General features: G+C 44.7%; 2 protein-coding genes and 1 non-coding gene across 4 annotated transcripts in view; all 3 read left to right on the top strand.

Annotated features, from left to right (window-relative positions):
- Positions 1-1,097: 1,097 nt before the first annotated feature.
- Positions 1,098-4,419, top strand: si:ch211-119e14.1 (retrotransposon-like protein 1). The gene is made up of 2 exons (XM_042710414.1): positions 1,098-1,378; positions 2,665-4,419. The coding sequence occupies exon 2, from the start codon at positions 2,667-2,669 to the stop codon at positions 3,318-3,320; it is 654 nt and encodes a 217-aa protein (XP_042566348.1). The 5' UTR covers positions 1,098-1,378; positions 2,665-2,666; the 3' UTR covers positions 3,321-4,419.
- A 347-nt stretch (positions 4,420-4,766) lies between these two features.
- trnaa-cgc lies at positions 4,767-4,838 on the top strand. The gene has a single exon. It is a non-coding gene; the product is annotated as a tRNA-Ala (tRNA).
- Positions 4,839-5,093: 255 nt separating this feature from the next.
- Positions 5,094-18,084, top strand: part of dtx4a (deltex 4, E3 ubiquitin ligase a) — an 18,821-nt gene continuing 5,830 nt past the window's right edge. The window contains exons 1-3 of one of the 2 annotated variants that reach the window (XM_031584896.2): positions 5,094-5,398; positions 6,175-6,389; positions 10,064-11,330. In XM_031584896.2, coding sequence (XP_031440756.1) covers positions 6,179-6,389; positions 10,064-11,330 — 1,478 coding nt within the window. In that variant the 5' untranslated portion in view covers positions 5,094-5,398; positions 6,175-6,178. Of the gene's footprint in view, positions 5,399-5,727; positions 6,049-6,174; positions 6,390-10,063; positions 11,331-18,084 lie in introns of those variants that run through there. The other variant, XM_031584895.2, reaches the window with a different exon arrangement.

The raw sequence follows: 18,084 nt of genomic DNA, 5'->3' as shown, positions 1-18,084 counted from the left end.
ACTGCAATATAACAGGTCAAAAACACCAGTCTTGGAAAAGTCACAATAAAGTCCAAAAACACCCATATAACTGAAGAATATCTGTTTTTTCCGTATATTTTCAACTCATTTGAATCCTTCCCACATTGGAATGTATCTTATTAAGTAGCCTAAACTGGCACCAAAGCCTTCACACATCGAGGCGCCACATTCAAATGGTCAGCTAGACCTTTCCTGTCTGCAGACCTTCACACATTTCATACCTAGGTTGACCCAATATTGTTCCCCTTCCTAACATGCCCGCCCCACCTTACACCTTGAACCAGACCCCCAGACACACCCATTATGTGAAGTTAAGTATTCTACCTTCTTACAACTGAAATGTGACTTGTCATTGAAGATTCAGTAGAAGACTTTTCCTGTGGGTTTGCCTTGTGAAGACACCGACCGCTGCTGGGATACTAAGGAAGCATGCTGTGTGCGTGTCTGTGTGTCTGTGTGTGGTGTGCTTCAGATCAGTCCTTTGCTAAATCATGCAACCACAACTAACTTCAGAGCTAAAGTAGTTATATTATATGGTATAACAGTAGTGTTTTCACAAGAAATCCATCAAAATACGACAATCTTTCATAACCAAACAATGAACGCATCAGTGTACCACCACTTCACCAAAACTTTTCAGGCAAACACCATATTCAGTTATGTTGTAACACTGCCTGTGAGTTGTTTGAAAGCTGATGCAGGCATGCCTTGCAGGGTGCGACTACCGATAGAAGCAGTAGCAGTGACAGGATGTGGTCACTGAGCCATGTCTCACCCTAACCTCAGCCAACCAGTTCCTACCGGTCGACTTGCAAATACGGGTGAAGGCGTTAACAAGAGCACAGTTTTTGGATCTAATTATTTGACACTTTTGAAACTGTGTACTGTATATGAGATGAAAAAGTTACAAGCCTTCTTTAAACAATGTTCCCCTCAGCTTGCCATTTTATATATATTATATATATTTTTTATGTATGTATGTATTGAGATATATATATATATATATCTCAATACATATATAGAAAATGCTGCAATAGTCTTGGTAATCTCAGTTAATGGTAATCATCTTGCCTCATTTCTTTACCCTCTTATCTCTGCTGTTTTGAATATTCAGCTTCCTCTTTTTTTTCTGCCAGATGTTTGTTTCCATCTTGCCTCGAAGTCTGAGTTCATATCTCTGTTTTCTCTTCACTTCTCATTGGGTGCGTAGCAAGAGGCGCGGCCTCTTTCGATTCTTTCCTCGCTTCTGTCTTTCGCTCCTCTGCATGTTACATGGTACCCACCCCGACTTTCGGATGACTTGAAAAGTTGTGCAGAGTTCATCTTGACTGCTTCGTCCAAACTACTTACTGCAAAGGTGAGTTTTAGACATGCAGTCTGTTTGTGTTTAACCTTAAATGTACATAAACTATAGGTTAGGGTCATAAGCTGTACTTTAAGAGGGTCTGTTTGCTATAAGCTAGGGTCATAAGCTGTACATAGCGAGGGTCTGTTTGCACCGTGACATCATTGTTTCCTTAGTCTCCGTCTCCACGCAGTCAGTTTGACACTTGTGTTAGTTTGATCACTAAAGACCTCATTATACACTTTTTTGTTTAATCCCTCATTTGATTTTTGTATTTTTTCTATATTTGCCTTACTTTCACTTACTTTCTCTTCTCTTCTTACTTCTCTATCCCTTCATTTCTCGATGCTCACTGAATTTTTCAGTGAAAAGTGAACTGTGAACTCTATTTGTGACACCTCTTGGACATCTGTTGTTTCACTACCCTATTTTAAATCCTGCGTGATACTGTGCGTGCTTAATTCCAGCCTTTTCTGAAACACATTTAAAAACATGTTTCCTGCAATGTGTAACCTTACGAAAACGTAAAGACAAGATACTTTTTTGCTTGGTACATGAACAGACAATAACATTTAAAGCTGCCTAAATACAATTATACTGGAAAAAACAACAGCAGGTTTACTTACTTTAAATCAAATGAAGTAGCCAAACCACTTCCTTTACCCCCACCCCCACCCCCTGCGCGCCCCTCTTTCTCAGTATGTGTGTGGGCGTGAGTACACACGTGTGTTTTCAACTTTTACTTGGTCAAATTTAATTTAAAGTCGTAAATGGTCCACTCTTTGCCCATGAAAACAGCCTTTGCAAAATTATAGATGTGCCTGTTCAGAGTGCCGCTTCACTTATCTTTCAAAACTACCTAATGTCTTGAGTTCAGTGTAGAATATCTCTCCGACTCGAGAGAGATTTCATCATCTGAAATTTAGTTTAACAGAAATGCCATATGCTAAGAATTCTTTATCTAACTCATCCTCATAGTGTTACTGTGAATTCTTTACTCAACAATTTTGTAGCGCGTACTTTGAGTTGCCACAATTATATCATTTTTACTTCACATGATCTGATTGACCTATCTGTGGCAACTGGTTGAGGTGTGTATGGCACAGACATTATATTGCTAGTTGGCAGTGTTAACATTGCCCCAACAATCTATAAAGTTCACAAAGTGACTAATATATTCCCTTGTTTTTTTTTAATCATTCAAATGATTACAGACTTTTAAGCTTGTTGCTAACACTGGGTCTCCTCTCCCCCCCCCCCTCCCCTTCCCTCTTTCTCTTCTTGTCCTCCCACTTAAGTCATGTCGACTCCAGATGAAAGCGGCTCAACCAACACAACATGCCTGGTCCTGCTGTTCATGTTCTTGATCCTGTTCCTCCTACTGGTGTACCTGTACTGGCGTCTGAACCGTGACAGCGATGGCCAGTACACCGTTCGCAAGATCGTGCTCGACGAGGGAGGCCTCCGTGACCAAATTAGGTCAGGGGTCATTGCCGTGGAGACCAGACTGGGTGTCCACCTGTGGCCCAGGCCTAGGGATGAGGAGGAAGCTGTGGAAGATGGAGAGCAGGCGAGGGAGAGGGATGTGGATGTGGAAAAAAGACAGAGCCAGGCAGACATGCGTGATGAGGGAGAGGAGGAGGTTCAGTGCAAACACAAGGATGAAGAAGACGAGAGCTCAGAGGATGACTACTCGAGCATGGATGGAGGAGACCTTCGAGAACGCGCCAGACTGATGAAGGACATGGATGAGGAGGAGAGGAGAGGAGAAGGGGAAGGACAGGAAGATGAGCCAGAGAATGGGAGAAAGGAGGTGGTGGAGGAGGAGGAGGAGGAGGGGAAGAATGGTGAAGGCCTGGGCTTGCTCGTCAACCTTCAGGAGTTTTCAGGCAGCGCCATTTGGTCAGGGAAGGAGAAGGATGAGAGCGAGGACATTGATCTGACCGCTCTGTGAGAAGAGAAGAAGAGAGGGAGAGAGAGAGAGGGGGAGAGGGAGAGGGAGAGAGGGAGAGAGAGAATTCAATTTCCTATTTGGCCGAATAAACATTTTGTTATGTGTACCTTTGTATACATGTGGACATTCCATTTATCTGTGAAATATACATGAGTATTGGTAGCTTTGGGATAGCTGTGGTACCTCATGGGTAATTTTAAAAAGTTAGAAAATGTTTTATTCCTACACCCACATCTCTTCATGATCTCTTATGGGTTCTAGAAACTGACCTGTAAGGAGAGACATCAATTTTATACAGAAAACAACAAAGAGGAAACCCTTAAGGAGTCAAGATTTCCCAGAAAATATGGTTACAAATGTTCTTTCTCTTGTCCATGTAGAACACAAGCCCTCAGGGATTTTACGTAAAGCTACCTACTCTGATGCATCTGTCTTTGTAAAGGCCAGCTCAATTATCAGATAATTGTCAGTTCTCATCTTAAAACATTCTCAGGTTTATATTCAAAGGTACTTGTACTGGTCTGTCTCCATGAGAGAACACTTAAACTTAACTTAAAAGCCTCTTTGTTGGTTAGGTTTCGGTTGGCTATTTGTTTTATTCATGTTTTTAGCAATGTTCAGCATTCTTTCATATTTGTATTCATTTTTTCAACAATGTTCATCATGTGGTCTTTTTAAGTGTTCGCGTATGGGCTCAAGCTAGAATTCAACTTAATTTCACAATTCACAGACTGATTAAAATATCTCCTCTGTAGAAATGGAGGTCAGCCTGAGTATGCTGTTAAATGAAATCCACTCTATGTTTACTGTTTTCTGGGCTAAAGTTGGTCTGCATGATGTTCAACTGTAACTGACAGAGATAATGTGAAACTGTTTAACAGTCTATCCATAATGTGTACCTTAGCTAAACCTGACTTGCTTGTAAACAGAATTTAAGAAAGTCTATGACATAACCGAATAGAAAGGAGACGAGTTAAAATAACAGAAGCTTAAAGGTTTTGTGTTTTCAGTTGATGCATTGTAAGGAAAAGTTGTACAGGCTTGTGGACATTCTTAGTTTAATATCACTTATAAACTAGCGGGTATGTCTTATTGCTAACCTGTTGTATTTTTTTTTCTTGTAATTAAAGGCTTTTGCTTGCTGATGGTGATAAAAAAAAAAGAAAAAAGGATTACCTTGCAGGGTCGCTTCACTTTAGTCACACGTGACACAGACTATTCCCGTGAAGAAATGGGCCTGTTGAAGAAGAAACTGTAAATAGCCTACAAAACGACGTACGGCGGTCTAGATTCATTGATTTTATTTAGGAAATTGATTTTATTTAGGAGATAAAATCAATGCCAATGCCAAGGATTGATGACCAATAGTTAAAACTAACTTTTTCCTTTTACACAGCAGCACTATTAGCATTAAACAACTATGGTTGTCACAAAGTTTCGTATTGAGGGGATGTAGCTCAGTGGTAGAGCGCATGCTTCGCATGTATGAGGTCCCGGGTTCAATCCCCGGCATCTCCACGGTTCTTTTGTAGCTAAGCGAAACCGCATTGCCAGGTTTTATTGAACGATTGTCTCGATTCGAATAGGAAAAAGACGCAGCTGAATCCCGAATGAGACGACACCACAGAAATACAGTAACGACCTATAATGTCGGCAAACTAACAAAAAGAGTTACCCCTATTAACGCACAACATGAAGAACCATGAAACATGGGCGGAGTTAATAACCATAAGATGTCAGATGCTGAGCGTCTATTGGGCAGTTTCCATGTATTCAAGGCGTGGTGTACTCACAAACGAGCAATCACCATGGCTTGCTACTGAAAATATTAGAAATATGGCTCGAATTATGCTTGTGGGGTGTAATGCATTACCCACGAAATCTGAGGATAGAACCGAATAATTCCTTTCTACGTTCGTCGTTGGGAAGGTCTCCCAAAGAATCATAGTGCAAAAGAGTCTCGATTGCAGCAGAGCGAGACAAACAGCAAATGTTTATTTGAAGATGGACTCTTGTCGGCAGGCGTTCATAAGTATTTTCCCGTAGAAGGCGGCCTTGGCATCGGGAATCCGCCACTGGTAAATATGCTTTTAAAATGGCAAATGATACCTAACCTAGCTGATGCTGTCTTCTGTCATGACGATCTAAAACGTGTTACTGCAAAGTGAATTTCATGTATAGACGCCTCCTGAAGTGAAATCACCCTCTCTGCATCATTTAGTCACTTCGGTGCAGAATGGATCATTATCGGGTGCTATCTGCAGATGGTGTCCGTGGTTTAGGCCACTTTGCACGTTTGATTAGCTGGCTAGCTTGTATGTTAACAAATGGTGCAGATTGCATTCGCGTGAACGTGTCTGCATTTTGCGTTTCAAAGGCGGATGTCACTAGAAATTATTTGTGACAACATTTTCGTATTGACGAGCTAACTTAAATTGTTGTGAGAAGCCTACATTATTCATGACCACCGTCTAGCTGTCACTCATAATCTGAAAAATTGTAGCTCATCGCTATCTGCACGACGAATCAATAGATGACGTGTGATGGTGTTGACAACCTTATTGTTACAGTGCATCCTTCATCAGCATACATTAGTTACAAGTGTATGTCTTCTTCCGATGCGATGATAGCTTTCCCCAATGGAGCATAGGCTTCTTGTTAAACATGGAACCCACTGTAGGCTTCATCTTTCTTGCAAGCGTCGCTGTTGCTGCTGCTGCTGCTGCAAGTAATATGAAATAAATACAGTTGTTACGAGCAACCGGCTGTATGAAATCATCTGGATCGAGCTGCACAGCGTAGCCTGCCGTGGACTAACGTTAGCTTCCCTGCTCTCCCTCTCCCTGTCTCTCAGGTGTATGATGTTGCTAGCATCGGCCGTGGTCGTATGGGAATGGCTAAACGAACACGGGCGCTGGCGTCCCTACAGCCCGGCCGTGTCTCATCACATCGAAGCGGTGATCCGCAGCGACCCACGGGGAAGCAGTGTGGTACTAGGCCAGGTTGACTCGAGGCTGTCGCCGTACATCATCGACTTGCACTCCATGCATCAGTTTCGGCAAGACACAGGTAAAGATGAACGACAGACGGTACCTGTTAGTGTTTTTTAACTAATGCTCCCTGTACGCGGTAAAGTACATATGCGTATGGTTACAATAAATAAATGTTGCTTAAACTGTGAAGATAAAACGAAATTGATGAGAATGTGACATTCCACAAAGCCCGCAACCAGATTGATATGTTCATAACCCCTCCCCTGAGATGTTGCCATCGGGCCCGCTTGTCACAACTCTTGCACACAAGCATAGCAGGCCTGCTAATAGCCGTCTCTGTGCATATGTGAGTGAGGGAGCCTATTTGGCTATGGCTGCATGCTTCACACACACTATTGTAAAAGATCGTCGCCGGAGAGGAAACAGCAGACATAAAGGGAGGGATTGTTAGCTGTCAGTATTTTTGGGGAAAAACACAATTGCACATCCCACCCTGCACGCTGACAAAAGCTATTGTATTTGATTCTGAATATGAGGAGAGGCTGACAAGGGAATTCATGAGAATATACAGAGAAATGAAGGGAGAGTGTTGTTAAAGAGAGAGGGGGGGGACTCTGCACCCCTTAAAAACATGAGGGAGTAGCAGGGGAAAGATGAATAGCACTATAGTGAGGTCAGAGAGAGAGAGAGAGAGACTGGGGTGTGGGGAGGGTGTGTGTGTCTGTGTGTGTGTCTGAGGGTGTGTGTGTGGGTGTGTGTCTGAGGGTGTGTGTGTATGCGTGTGTGATGGAATGAATAACCTTTGTCTTGAATTTCATGGGCTGTCAGATTTGCAGACATACTAATCATGTGAAATTTAGGCTTGGCTCACATTATGCTCAATCTGTATGCACACTCCAGGCCGGGCCGAGCACTGGGAGCGTGGAAGTGTATGCCAGGCCTGCTTTAAAGTAACACTATGCAACAATTTGACACTTTTTGAGGTATGGTTTTATAGGCAACTCGTTTGGTACCATCCTCAAATTCATTTTGATAGGTATGGTCATGGGAAGGACTGATAAACACCTGTGTCTTCCCCACTAGCCATTCAAGATATGCCCTATGTAGTTCTGTGTAACGGGCTGGAACACCCTGCAAAAAAAAAAAAAAAAAAAAGCATTCACACGCATGACATTGCCTGCTATACTGCCAAAAGACACCAGTTAGTGTGTTGGCAAGCTTCTATCAGTGTCATCTGGGCTGTTGGTGGTGTTTGCAAGGTTTTTGCATGCCTTATAGGTAGTTAGCTTACTAGTTTTGGAACAGAACTCTGTATTGCTGCTTTAAATGATGCCTTGTGTTCCAGGGCTGGTAGCCTGTTCTATGATTTAGACCCAAAATGTTGGTGATCAAATTATTATGCAAGGATTGATCTTTGGGTTTGGCCTTTGGTCCTTATTGCTGTACTTGAACTTGCATTCATATCCATCCAAGGACCTTATAAAAGCAACAGGTTGTGTATATACTGTATATATATATATATATGTATATATGTATGTGTGTGTGTGTGTGTGTGTCTGTGTGTGTGTGTGTGTGTTGGGAAAGGGTTCTGATCTGCAACTAGGAAGCCTTAAACCTGGTTGTGATTTTTAATTTGTAAGTTCCATTATTGGAGGCTAATTTTTGTCTACTCACGGGAGCCTTTTCGTAGTGCTGCACGCAATTTGGGTCACCACCGTGTGTGTGTGTGTGTGTGTGTGTGTGTGTGTGTGTGTGTGTGTGTGTGTGTGTGTGTGTGTGTGTGTGTGTGTGTGTGTGTGTGTGTGTGTGTGTGTGTGTGTGTGTGTGTGTGTGTGTGTGTGTGTGTGTGTTTTGAAGGTTGCAGTGTATCTTACTGTGATGCTCCTGTTTCACAGAAACTCACATATTCTGTGGGCCTCATTTAACAATATGATGAAAGTGTCCAACCGGAGCGGTTCTGTAACCCGGGGCAAAGTAAGACTAAATGCAAGAAAATGCAGTTAGGATATCAACAAAAATTATTTTTCAAAAAGTGATACAGCCACAGCCCTAATAAGATTAGATTATAGTACAGCTTTATCCTCCAACCACAAATGTCCTGTGTCCATCAAACAAGTAAGCAATGCATAATGAAACAGTCAAAATAGGTTACATTCAGCTACTGATTTCTATCTCTCCACCATAATTGTTCATGTGTATGGATTCAGGCACCTGTATTAGAACTAAGGACAGTAAGACATTCATAACCAGCTGTTGAGAGTTACAACATGGGCTGCTGCAGCTGATCCTATAGAAGTCAGCCCAACCAAGATAATGTAGTGGTAATCTATACCATAGAGAAAGATGCCTATTTTTGTTTCCCTATTAACTGCATTAACTGTTTCAAACTATTTGTTGTGATCATATAGCCATATGATATTGTGCCTTGCCTCAAAATGGCACAGAGATTTGTGGAACATTAAGCTAGGCGGTCTTTACCTTACTTCACCTTTACCTAAGTATTCTCCAGTCTTGCAGCTGGCAGCGACGTTCAGCAGAGCTCCATGGAATGCACCCTAACATTCTGAAACATCCATTAAATTCTAAACTCTCATTAGGTTCTAAACTCTGCCGTCTCTTGACACACGGCACACGCTGCACGCCGCCGCCGGGCATTAGCCTCTGCCCATTGTTAGCGGCTCTCCCTTTGCCCTCACAACCTGGAGAAGTTCTCATAGTCCTGTTGATCCACAAATATGCAGCAGTTAGTAGGTCACAGAGCGCACACAAAATAATTGGGACAAACGCACAAAAGCTAATGTAGTACATTTGTATGCCGTGTACCCTTCTTTAATCACAGAGAACAGTTCATCTGCCACGGCTAGAATATGCCAGACCTGCTTGTCAAGCTGCTCATTGTCATTGTCAATGGCTTGTCATTTGCCCCGAGGTCTGTTTTGTTTTCCGCTCCTACCTTTCCACCCTACCTCCGCTCTGCCTAGCCCAACACTGGCATCTATTGATTTGAGTGACATCCTGGAGGCCCAATCCCTGACTTTGAGGCTTTCTGAGCTTCTGATTGGTTGAAAGCAGGGACTCACACTGAGAAACATCGGAAAGGGAATATTTCTGTAAACCTGCCCAGACTGTTGAATAAGCCTGGCCTACACAGACCCCTAGGGACTGGTGTCCATATTAAGATGTGCTTTTGAGTTCAAACAAACAAACAAAGAACATTCTGCATCTTGAATATGAGGGAAGGGTAATTTAATTAATTTGATGACATTTTCATTAATGCAGTTCCTTGGTCTACATATTGGAACATCAGAGAAATAAATTAAGAGCAAGTCAGTGGAAATCTCAGAATTACTGAGTAAATGTGCGGCCAGTAAATAAACTGAGGACAGTTGTTAAGTATTCCTGAACAACCACAGTGTCTTACTAACATTCTCTCTATCTTCTTTCTCTCTCTCTTCTTTCTCTCTCCTCCCTCCCCCTCTCTCTCTCTCTCTCTCTCTCATTCCCTACATAAGAAGGTGCTGTGCACATGCTTATATATTACTGACCATGACTGAGTTTTTCCCCCTCAGTGGTGTCTAGAAGAAGAAGAGTGCCTGTCAGTTGCTGATAGTGGTAATATTTTGGTGTACTTGATCCATATGATGGTTCATTAAAGGGTTTCTAAACCTCTTTCTCTTCTCTCTCTTTCTCTCTTTCTCTCTCTCTCTCTCTCTCTCTCTCTCTCTCCCTTTCCCCCTCTTCTCCGTGAAGGCACCCTTCGGCCGGTGCGGCGCAGCTTTTACGACCCGACTTCGGCGCCGGGTCACGGCTGGCTGTGGGAATGGGAGAACGACTCGGGCTCGTGGACGGCCTACGACACGGAGGTGAGCATCGCCATCCAGGCGGCGCGTGACCGCAACCAGCCCTGGCTGGACCTGTCGCCGCTGGGCTTCTGCTACCTCATCGACCTGCAGACCATGACTCAGTTCAACCGGCAGACCCAGCGCCGCCGGCGCATCCAGAGACGCTCGGACCTGGCCTACCCGCTCGTGACGGGGCCGCTGCCCAGGGCATGGGGTAGTGGCATGGGGGCCGGGGGTGGTGGTGGTGGTGGTGGGGTAGGAGGGGAAGGAGGCGGGGGTGCTGGGAGGTTTGGGGGTGCTGGTGGGGGTTTGCTGGGCGTGGGGGTGTCGGGGGTGGTGAGCAGGGGCAATGGCAGTGCCTACCCGAGCGGCGCTCTCCCGGCCTCGGCCATCACCTCGCTTGGACAGCCCTGCTCGTGCCAGCAGTGCATGCTGGTCCTGGGCGTGAAGACGGGGTTCGGCGGTGGTGGTGGTGCGCACACGCTGGGTCGCAAGCCCCCGCCGCCCCTGCCCCCTCCTATTCAAACTAAGCCGCCCAGCCCCAAATCGGGACCCCCGCAGAGGGGCTACTCGTACTCGCTGACCCTCCCCCACCCCATGTCCCTGTCCCGGGTCCTGGCCCCTCATAGGAACTCCATGCTGGTGTCTAGTGGGGGTGGCATGGGGATGGGGATGGGGTTGGGCATGGGTGGTGTTGGCACGAACAGCAGTAATGGCGGCTTCGCCCACTCCCTGTCTCTGCTGGGGGCGGCCACTGCTGGACTCTCTCTCTCCTCCACACCCGCCTCTTCTTCAGCCCTGCCCTCCTCTTCCTCGTTTTCGCGCCCCCCGCCGCCCCCAATGCCACCCCCCATGCCACCCCCGCCTCCGCCGTCGGTTTCGACCACCACTTCCTCCGGGATGCCGACCATTCCTCCCGTTTCCGCGCCGACGACCGCCACCGGGGCCTCTGGGGCCAGCGTCAGCACGGTGACCGCAGCCGCTAGTGGCGGTGGCGGGCAGGCGCTCATTTCCACAGTGACCAGCTGCGCCCCCACGCCGTCGGCACGTGTACTGGGCCCTGTGTCATCAGCATGTGCCGCGCCGCTTCCCCCACGCTCCAGCCTGGCAGGACTGAGTCGTCCGGCGCTGCAACGCATTGCCATGGCACAGTCACGGGCGTTGATCGCATCAGGGTGAGTCTACACACACACACACTCACCATAACATACAAACAGATGTGCGTGCACACACACTGACACACACACACACACACACACACACACACACACTCACCATAACATACAAACAGATGTGCGTGCACACACACTGACACACACACACACACACACACCATAACATACCTGCAAACAGATCTACATTGTGTCCACATACCTCACACTCGCAGGCATCTTTGAACCCTTCTTCCCTAAATCACTTTATCCCTAAAGTGATTCTCTAAATCACTTCTCTTTAGTAACATTTTGGGACCATTCTTTAGTCTCGGTCAGTAGCTTGAGTCACACATAACCCTTTATGCTACAGAAAAACACAGCGAGGGTCTGCAGTTTAGTTCATCACAGCATCTGTAACCGAGACATTAAACCCGAGACTCTGGCTTTCAGGGTTGCATCATCCAATTCCAGCAGTGCAGTGCAGAAGCATTGAAGTAATAGAACATTCGAAAGGAAGATAGCTGTCTTTAAGAATGAACTAGCCTGTAGGAGTGCAACACTTGAGTGCGGCGTTAAATGTGTTGCTAGCTGTGCTATGAGAATTTAAGTCTTGTTATTCTGTTAGATGAAGTGCTTGTGGCAATTATTTTTCCAGGATTCTTTTTTTGTCAGTTGTGTGTGTTGGGAATTTGTCGGGCCTGTTGTTGTGGAGTGGAAAAGGGGGTGGGTCTTCTGTGAAGTGGCTTTTTGTGGAATTTGCAGAAGGGAGTGTTGCCTACTGATGAAACAGAGACTCTCAGTGATAACCAAAGAGACAGACAGACAGACAGGCAGACAGACAGAGAGAAAGAGGGAGAGACGGACAGGCAGACAGGCAGACAGGCAGACAGGCAGACAGGCAGACAGGCAGGCAGACAGGCAGACAGGCAGACAGGCAGACAGGCAGACAGGCAGACAGGCAGACAGGCAGACAGAGAGAACGAACGAGTAATTACCGAAAAATTTAAAGAGAAGGATTCATTGAGAACAGAGAGGAAGTGTGCCAGACCAGAGATGTGAAGGATGGGCCTGAATGATTGAGTCAGAGGGTCACTCTCATTCTCCCAGATCCCTCGTTCACACCACTTCTCCCATGACAAGACCCTTCCCTCCCTTCTTCTTCTTCTTCTTCTTCTTCTTCTTCTCTCTCTCCCTATCTCTCTCTCCCTTTCTCTTACACCCCAACCCTTCCCTCTATCTCTATCCTCAACTCTTACACCCCCCACCCGTCTTCCCCAGTTCCCATGCTCGGTTCATTCCAGGGGGCCCCCTGTGGAACCCCTTATTTGTCTGAGCAGGGGCCACGTATCCACAGCAACCTTTGTTACCCGTTCGAGGCTTCGCACATATTTGCAAAACAATGCAGGGAAAGGTTCATGGCTGGCACCGAGAGAGAGAGAGAGAGAGAGAGAGAGAGAGAGAGAGAGAGAGAGAGAGAGAGAGAGAGAGAGAGAGAGAGAGAGAGAGAGAGAGAGAGAGAGAGAGAGAGAGAGAGAGAGAGAGAGAGAGAGAGAGAGAGAGAGAGAGACTGAAATAGACAGACTTGGAAAAAGGGACTGAGAAAGAATGACTAAGAAAAGAGAGAGAAAGAGAAAGGAGAGAGAGACTAAGAAAGAATGAGAGCTCTGAGCTGGATTGCAGTTGTGATGCATCTCAGACAGACAGACCGGGACAAAGAGTGCCTCGTGTGCCTGTACTGTGCTGTGCCCTCGCACCGCACCGATTGGCTGACGGGACAGGAGCGAGCAGAAGAGTGAGACATGTGAAGTGGAGAGAAAGCGAGATAGAGAGGTGCAGACGGAGGAGTGGAAGGAAAGCAAGAGAGAAAGAGGAAAGAATTAAATCAAATCCAAGCTGAGCTATTCCCAGACTAGAAAGCTAACTACCTGGCCTGACTTGCTAAATGTTGAGTAACTTTGAGTGTTTGATTGTGCAAATTGTGCATATGTGGGGATTGCTGTGCACCTGTTTTATGTATTTTACTCTTGTTTTGTTGTGTGGGTCTTATGAAGGATATTTATAAGATGTATCTGACCAGTGACCACACACTGGTATTTGATCGCCAACAGGTGACTGCCACATGCATTACTCACATTGGTCAGCAGAGGGCGATGCAAAAACCCTCTTGGTGTGGTCCACATTTAAATTCATGAGGAGACATTATGGGGGCAGCAGTAGCACCATTTTACGCGAGTGTGTGTGTGTGTGTGTGTGTGCGTATGTGTGTGTGTGTGCGCGTGCCTTTGTGTGCATTCGTGTTTGTGTGTCTGTTTGTGTCAGTGTGTTCAGTGTTTATGACCTAATTATATGTGTTTACCTGCTATGCCAATCTGTGTGTGTGAATCTTAATGTGGTCTGTGCTGTATGTTAATGCTACCAGTTTTGTATGTGTTTTATACGTCTGTATTTATGATGTATACTAGTCTTTCAGTTCTTGTTGTGTATCAGGTGTTGCAAGCTAATTTATAAGTTTGAGGCGGTCAGTAGTATAGACTTTAGTGTATGTCTATGACTGACTTTGCCTGTGGTTTCTCTCTGTGTGTGTGTGTGTGTGTGTGTGTGTGTGTGTGTGTGTGTGTGTGTGTGTGTGTGTGTGTGTGTGTGTGTGTGTGTGTGTGTGTGTGTGTGTGTGTGTGTGTGTGTGTGTGTGTGTGTGTCACTGAGTCTATGAGTCTCACTGGCATATGTTGTTTACTTACACGTTTGCGGGTCAGGTGAAAGCCAGTCACCTGACGGTGTTGCCCTGCAGGGTAGTATAAACGGCTGACGTCACAAAGCAGGACTTTCCCTCATCCTCTCATCTCTCCTTCTTTCTTCCTCCCTCCCCCCCCCTCTCTGGGCTAATCTCTCATAATAAATACCTTCCACCATGACTAACTAACACGACTATCCTACTCAGATGTCAAGTCATGAGTAATAACCTCACAGGTTGCCGCACAGAAATCATTATTATGAGATTTTAATTGTTGTCTTTAGGATTTTGTTAATCTTTTGGCTATGCAGTATTTTATGCCATGCTTAAGACTTTTTGACAAACTTTGTTGGCCTCGCTTCATTCACATCTGACACAAAATCCACATTAAATCATCTAAAGTAGTGAAATGATCAAATCAATCAATTCAATCAAATCAATCAAAGGTTTGTAAGAGCAGAAAAAAAGTGCCTTGCATTACAAAACTGAATCTTACAAGCCTCAACCATGGCATACTGATTCCACTGTATTAATACTACACAGATTCACTGTATTAATACTACACAGATTCACTGTATTAATACTACACTGATTCACTGTATTAATACTACACAGATTCACTTTATTAATACTACACTGATTCACTGTATTAATACTACACTGATTCCACTGTATTAATACTACACAGATTCACTGTATTAATACTACACTGATTCACTGTATTAATACTACACAGATTCACTGTATTAATACACTTTTTTCTGCTCTTACAAACCTTTGATTGAATTGATTGATCTGATTTCTTTGATTGAACTGATTGAACTGATTGATTTGATTGATCTGATCATTGGTTGGTGGTGGTTTAAAGTGGATTTTGAATCCCCCGGGTCCCCGTGGGCGCTCAGGCCCATACATGGTCAGGGCTGCTGCTTGCGCCACAGCTCCCCATCCACGCTATTTTTGACAGGCGTTGAATATATTTGTAACTAGTAAACCTTCAGATGGGAGGTCTTAAGAGCATTAACCTAACTGTTGTTTCTCACTCGGCCTAGGAGAGAAAACCGTGTTTGTCTGGTAGTCCACATTTTGCCAATCACTGGCATCCTAACAGAGTGACTCACACAGAAACGATAACACTGTAAGACTATATTCGGGAGAGGCATTTCCCGCCCAGGGGAACAGCTGAGTTGGTGTGTATTGGTGCTACGAAATCAATAGGGTACTATCACACCTAAGCTCTTTTCTCTTACTCCTCTCTGCCCTTCTTCCTCTCTACACACACACACACACACACACACACACACACACACACACACACCTACTGAAATAGCCGCCCTTGGAGCCATATGGGTTTCAGAGTTAACACCACCCAGCTTAACTGAGCTGAAACGTGACGACCACTTTTCCAGTTTGCCCTCTCTGACTTTCTCTGCTCCTCTTATCGCATCCCCTCTTCCCTCTTCTCCTCTCCTCTCCTCTCCTTCTTTCCTTCCTTGTCATGTTTCGCATGTCCGAGCATGTCCGAGCAAAAAACCCAGGCTTAGGGCAGCCCAGTTCGATTTGTATGTTTTGAATCCACTTCCAGTCAATGCGTACATGATGACGGCTTCATTAAGAACTTGTCCAAACACTCCAGACTCAGATAGCTCCTCCCTTCCCAGGCCCCTCCCCCTCCTTCCGGTGTGATCTCAGTGTTTATTGATGGGATAGTTATCGAGACTGATTGTGACACTGTGTAAACAACGATTTACTGCCAAGGCTATTGAAAGGTCATGAAAGGAGGTATGCTTTGCAAACTGGTCACAACAAAGAGTGATTAGGTGAATTGTTGTGGAAATATTAGAGTTTATTGTTTGAGTAAGGAATTGAATCAGTTTTGTTAAGACGAAACACACTGCGTACATGGTAAATATGTCAGTCTTTTGTGGCCTTCAAAGATGTCAACAGAAGTCGATAAGGGGGAAATAGTTGGTGACCTCACAAACAGGTGGCCGTTGCAACAGTGTGTGTGTGTGTGTGTGTGAGATTGTATTTGACTGTGTGTGTTTGTTTGAGATTGTATTTGACATTGTGTGTGTGTGTGAGATTGTATTTTACATTGTGTGTGTGTGTGTGTGAGATTGTATTTTACATTGTGTATGTGTGTGTGTGTGTGTGTGTGTGTGTGTGTTTGAGATTGTATTTGACATTGTGTGTGTGTGTGTGTGTGAGATTGTATTTGACATTGTGTATGTGTGTGTGTGTGTGTGTGTGTGTGTGTGTGTGTGTGTGTGTGTGTGTGTGTGTGTGTGTGTGTGTTTGAGATTGTATTTGACATTGTGTGTTTTGTGTCTGTGTGTTTGTGTTTGTCTGTGAGATTGTGTGTGCGCGTGCGTATTTGTGTGTGTGTGTGTGTGTGTGTATGTGTTTATGTTTGTGTGTGTGTAACCCCTCCTCGTGATCATGGTTTATGTGCCTGTGTGACGCTGTGTTGCCGTGACGTCCAGGGTAATCCCCCCCCTTGCCCCCCTGCCTCTCAGGTGTGACGTGGTCAGCATTAGCATTAGCCACCAGATGGAAAACGCCGGATTAGCGCTATAAGAGACCAGGGACAAGAGAGAGAGGATACGCATTTGTCATCACAGATATGGAGTGACAGTTAGAGAAAAAGGTACGGAGCGATCTAGCGTTAACAAGCGCAGAGACTGAGTAGAAACTTCACGGCAGTCGTTTTGTTCTTCAGAGAAGCGTGAGGAGAGCCGCGGCATAACTTTTTGGAGTACATTTTTGCGATCTCTTCAAAGGAAGAAATGACGGTTATCAAGTTCGCTCCGTGAGTACTAGTTAGGATTTTTCATGTTGTCGTTGTAAATTTTGGGTTTATTCAAAAACCTAAGTACTTAATGTTTTTTTGTGAAACGTCTGTTGCCTAAAAAAGGAGCACTGTGCGAATATGGAATGGAATAATGGAATTTGTAACCATTCTATCACATCATGTCAATACACGCAACCATCCACACACAAAACTTGTGAATTATTGGACCTTAGTAGTTATCTCATAAGTGAAAGGGAAGCTATAAGAAAGCATGAAACATTAGGGAACCTTTATACTGTTAAACTGTTAAAAATGTGTTACCACAGTACCCATGCTAGTTGATGAAATTATTTTACAGCAGCTTGTGTGTGTGTGTGTGTGTGTGTGTGTGTGTGTGTGTGTGTGTGTGTGTGTGTGTGTGTGTGTGTGTGTGTGTGTGTAAAATGCCCACGGATAAATCACAGCAGTGCCAGAGGTTTGCTGGGGAAGTGGTCATCCAACTTGTAGAGTTTGATTGAGTATCAGATGTGAGCACTTTTTCGGAATCAGATGTGAAGAAGATGAGACACGCTTGGCGGTTTTTCAGTGTGTGTCTTTGGCAAAATGGCTCTAACTTTAGGGAGCTTTTTATGTCAAAAAGGAATCCAGGGCTCGCTATTCATGTCCATAGATATTCTCTCTCTCTCTCTCTCTCTCTCTCTCTCTCTCTCGCTGTCTCTCTTCCTCTATCCAGGGGCTCACTATTCATGTCTGTAAATGTAGAGTTCATCCGAAGTTCAGTTCTCAGTCTAGAAGTACATGACATGTTTACAAAGAAATTTAAATTCAGGTCTTTCCCCTTCGGGGTGTTTTGACCAAAGCCACACGTAGAATCATCTTCAAGTGTGGAGCATTACAGGGGCATTAGGGAGCTGACTCATTCTGACATGGTACATACTTCATGCTAATGATCACGCTGAGACAGGTGAAATTATTGGGCGTGTTTTGTTAGGCTTTGTATATAAGTGCGGTACTTGTATATAATTGTATACATATGTAATTGCAAGAGTTACCATCCCTTGCCACGAGAGTAGAGAGCACAAGCCTAGAGACTGGCAGAAAGCACAGCCATAGATTTTCAATACATTTATTCACATTTCATTTCCATTGTAACATGTTACATTGTAATCATCTATTTACATTGGATAAAAGCGTCTGCGACTTACAGTTGAGGGACAACAATCAAGCACTAATTTAATACTAAAACTGAT

This window comes from Clupea harengus, chromosome 18 (genome assembly GCF_900700415.2).
Source record: "Clupea harengus chromosome 18, Ch_v2.0.2, whole genome shotgun sequence".
NCBI classification, from domain to species: Eukaryota; Metazoa; Chordata; class Actinopteri; order Clupeiformes; family Clupeidae; genus Clupea; species Clupea harengus.
This window is presented reverse-complemented; position numbering and strand designations above follow the sequence as displayed.